Source organism: Penaeus vannamei, chromosome 40, assembly GCF_042767895.1.
Source record: "Penaeus vannamei isolate JL-2024 chromosome 40, ASM4276789v1, whole genome shotgun sequence".
NCBI lineage: Eukaryota > Metazoa > Arthropoda > Malacostraca > Decapoda > Penaeidae > Penaeus > Penaeus vannamei.
In genome coordinates, this window is record NC_091588.1 from 16383897 (window position 1) to 16386396 (window position 2500).

Consider the following 2500-nt stretch of genomic DNA (forward strand, 5'->3'; position numbering starts at 1 on the left):
TTTGTCTTTGCAAATGGACGTGCATTTCAGAGATAAGGAATCTGAAATTATGATACCAAAGATGGATGATTATGATGACAAGGAAGTTGAAACTGCTGGACGGTAGGTGGTTAGGGTGAGGGAGGGAGTGGGAGGGTAAGGGGGGGAGGGAGGGAGGGACGGGGAAGAAGGGCGAGAGGGGGTGAGGGAGGGGACGGACTGAGGAGGTTATTGGGATAGGATAGGGGTGCGGAGGGGGAGGGGAGGGGAGGGGAGGGATGGGTAGGTTAGCCAGGGGTAGAGAAGTAGGATAGGGAAGGTGGATAGAAAGTCAAAAAAGGACTGTATCTCATACAGCGCAACATAACACTAACAAAAAAGAATTTTCAGTCCTCTTGGCGCTGCATAATTTTCAGTGTGTTTTCACTGCGATTAAGATGACGAGTTTGATCAAGATTTCCGGATATTCATTTAAAATTCTAAATTTTGAGCAGTAAGTTTTCCTTCCACCGTAAAGATAGGAAGGGAGATGAAAGAACGAAGAAAAGGAAGTTTGAAAAACAACTTCAGAACAATCTCCTTGCTACGGCGTTAAGCTATGATAATGACCTAGTTGGAAGATACAACAATTTCTGTTTTCTTTCTTTCCTTTTAGCGCACATTGTGAACTACACTTGATAGCGCGACATGCGGACACGTTTCCTCGTACGTCTGGCAATCGTGTTCATCTAGGCCGTGTCGAGCTGCCAGCTGTATGTTCTGTGCGGCGGCGGCATCATGGGCGTGTGCTGCTGCCACGTCCTCGTCTGTCACTTGGCTGGAGTGGGAAGAAAAAATTGGATTTTTTTACTGAGCATTCACATTTACTAAAAATCACAAAATATGGTGTTTATCAAATTAGCATTAAACAAATATGATCTGGTTTATTGTACGTAGCGTATTCCATTTGAAGTCCATTCACCAGCGCGCAAATAACATAACATACAAATTACAGCAACCAGCGGTTTTGTTCACATGAATATCCGAAGTCTTTGCTCCTGTTCCGGATTTGTTTTCTGCTTTTGTTAACGATTTATATAAACTAATCTAAGATGATATATGGATTAGCGTAAATTCATAATAAGCAGTGGAAAAAAGAGACAAACATTTCACACACGCACGCACACACACACACATGTATATATATATATATATATATATATATATATATATATATATATATACATATATATACATATATATATATATATATATATATATATATATATATATATATATATATATATATATATAGACACACACACACACACACACACACATGCACACACACACACACACACACACACACACACACACACACACACACACACACACACACACACACACACACACACACATATATATATATATATATATATATATATATATATATATATATATATATATAGAGAGAGAGAGAGAGAGAGAGAGAGAGAGAGAGAGAGAGAGAGAGAGAAAGGGAGAGAGAGAGATAAAAGACGGGCGGACATGTATGACACACGCCACATCTCTCCTCAACACACGCACCTCACAAGATGGGTGAGCGTGTCCACCACGGGCTTGTTGACCAAGTGAGCGTTGGGCAGGTGAGCCTCACACACCAGGCGCCGGCGACACTCCTCCTGCTCCACGCCGTAGTCGATGAAAGCTTTCTCTAAGTAACCCAGGATGTCTGCTACGTAGTCGTACCTGCTGTAGTCGTTACCTGAAGGAGGAAGGGAAGTGGATTAGGCGGATGGGTACGGGTGGGGAGGTGTGGGCGAAGGAGGGGAGAGGGAGGTTTGAGGGGAGGAGGGGCAGGGGAGGATTCAGGGGAGGTGGGTAGGTGTTAGGGATGAAAGGGGGTGGGGAGAATGGGGGAGTGGAGGTGAGTTAAGGGGGCGAGTTAAGAGGGGAAGCGGAAGGGAAGAATGAAAAGAGAGAGAGGGAAAGAGAGGAAAAGGAAAGAAAGCTGGTGCAGGGGGGAGAGATGGAAGGAAAAATAGAGGCGAGGAAGAGAGGAAAGGGAGGGAAGGATGAAAGGAGAGAGAGAAAGAAAGAAAACTGGGGAGACGAAGCAGAGATGAAAGGAAAGGGTGAAGAAAGGGAGAGAGGGAAGGCGTGAAGAAAGGAATGGGCAGAGGAAAGGGAGGGATGAGGAGCCCTCTGACAGCTGTTGAATATTGCTTGCATGATTGTTCCTATTTCCATAGATTTTGGAATGTGCCGACAGTGACGTCATTGAGCGAGGTCAGGAAAGAGGCTGTGACGTCACTCGCTACGTTAACAAACTTGAAGAAACGTGTAGTAATTATATGTATATTAGATTATACCATAATCCTGCTATTCTGTATGTGTGTTCGCAAAATACTCATTACAGAATCATGTGTAGAATATTTTCTTTACCACAGTTATACATTTTCCTCAAGAAACGGATAACTAGGTAATTCTACTTCCTTTTAACAAAACCAAAAATTACCAAAAATGAACTTGATCTTTTCCC

At 43.2% G+C, this 2500-nt stretch overlaps 1 protein-coding gene across 1 annotated transcript in view; it reads right to left on the minus strand.

The window, feature by feature from the left end:
- The window catches only part of LOC113830569 (uncharacterized), a 22670-nt gene that overhangs the window by 371 nt on the left and 19799 nt on the right, over window positions 1-2500 (minus strand). Inside the window, exons 3-4 of the mRNA XM_027383775.2 lie at window positions 1546-1723; window positions 1-796 (exon numbers count right to left, since the gene is read on the minus strand). The exon at window positions 1-796 is cut by the window's left edge and continues 371 nt beyond it. Of these exons, the coding sequence (XP_027239576.1) occupies window positions 631-796; window positions 1546-1723 (344 nt within the window). The 3' untranslated portion in view covers window positions 1-630. The remainder of the gene's footprint in view (window positions 797-1545; window positions 1724-2500) is intronic.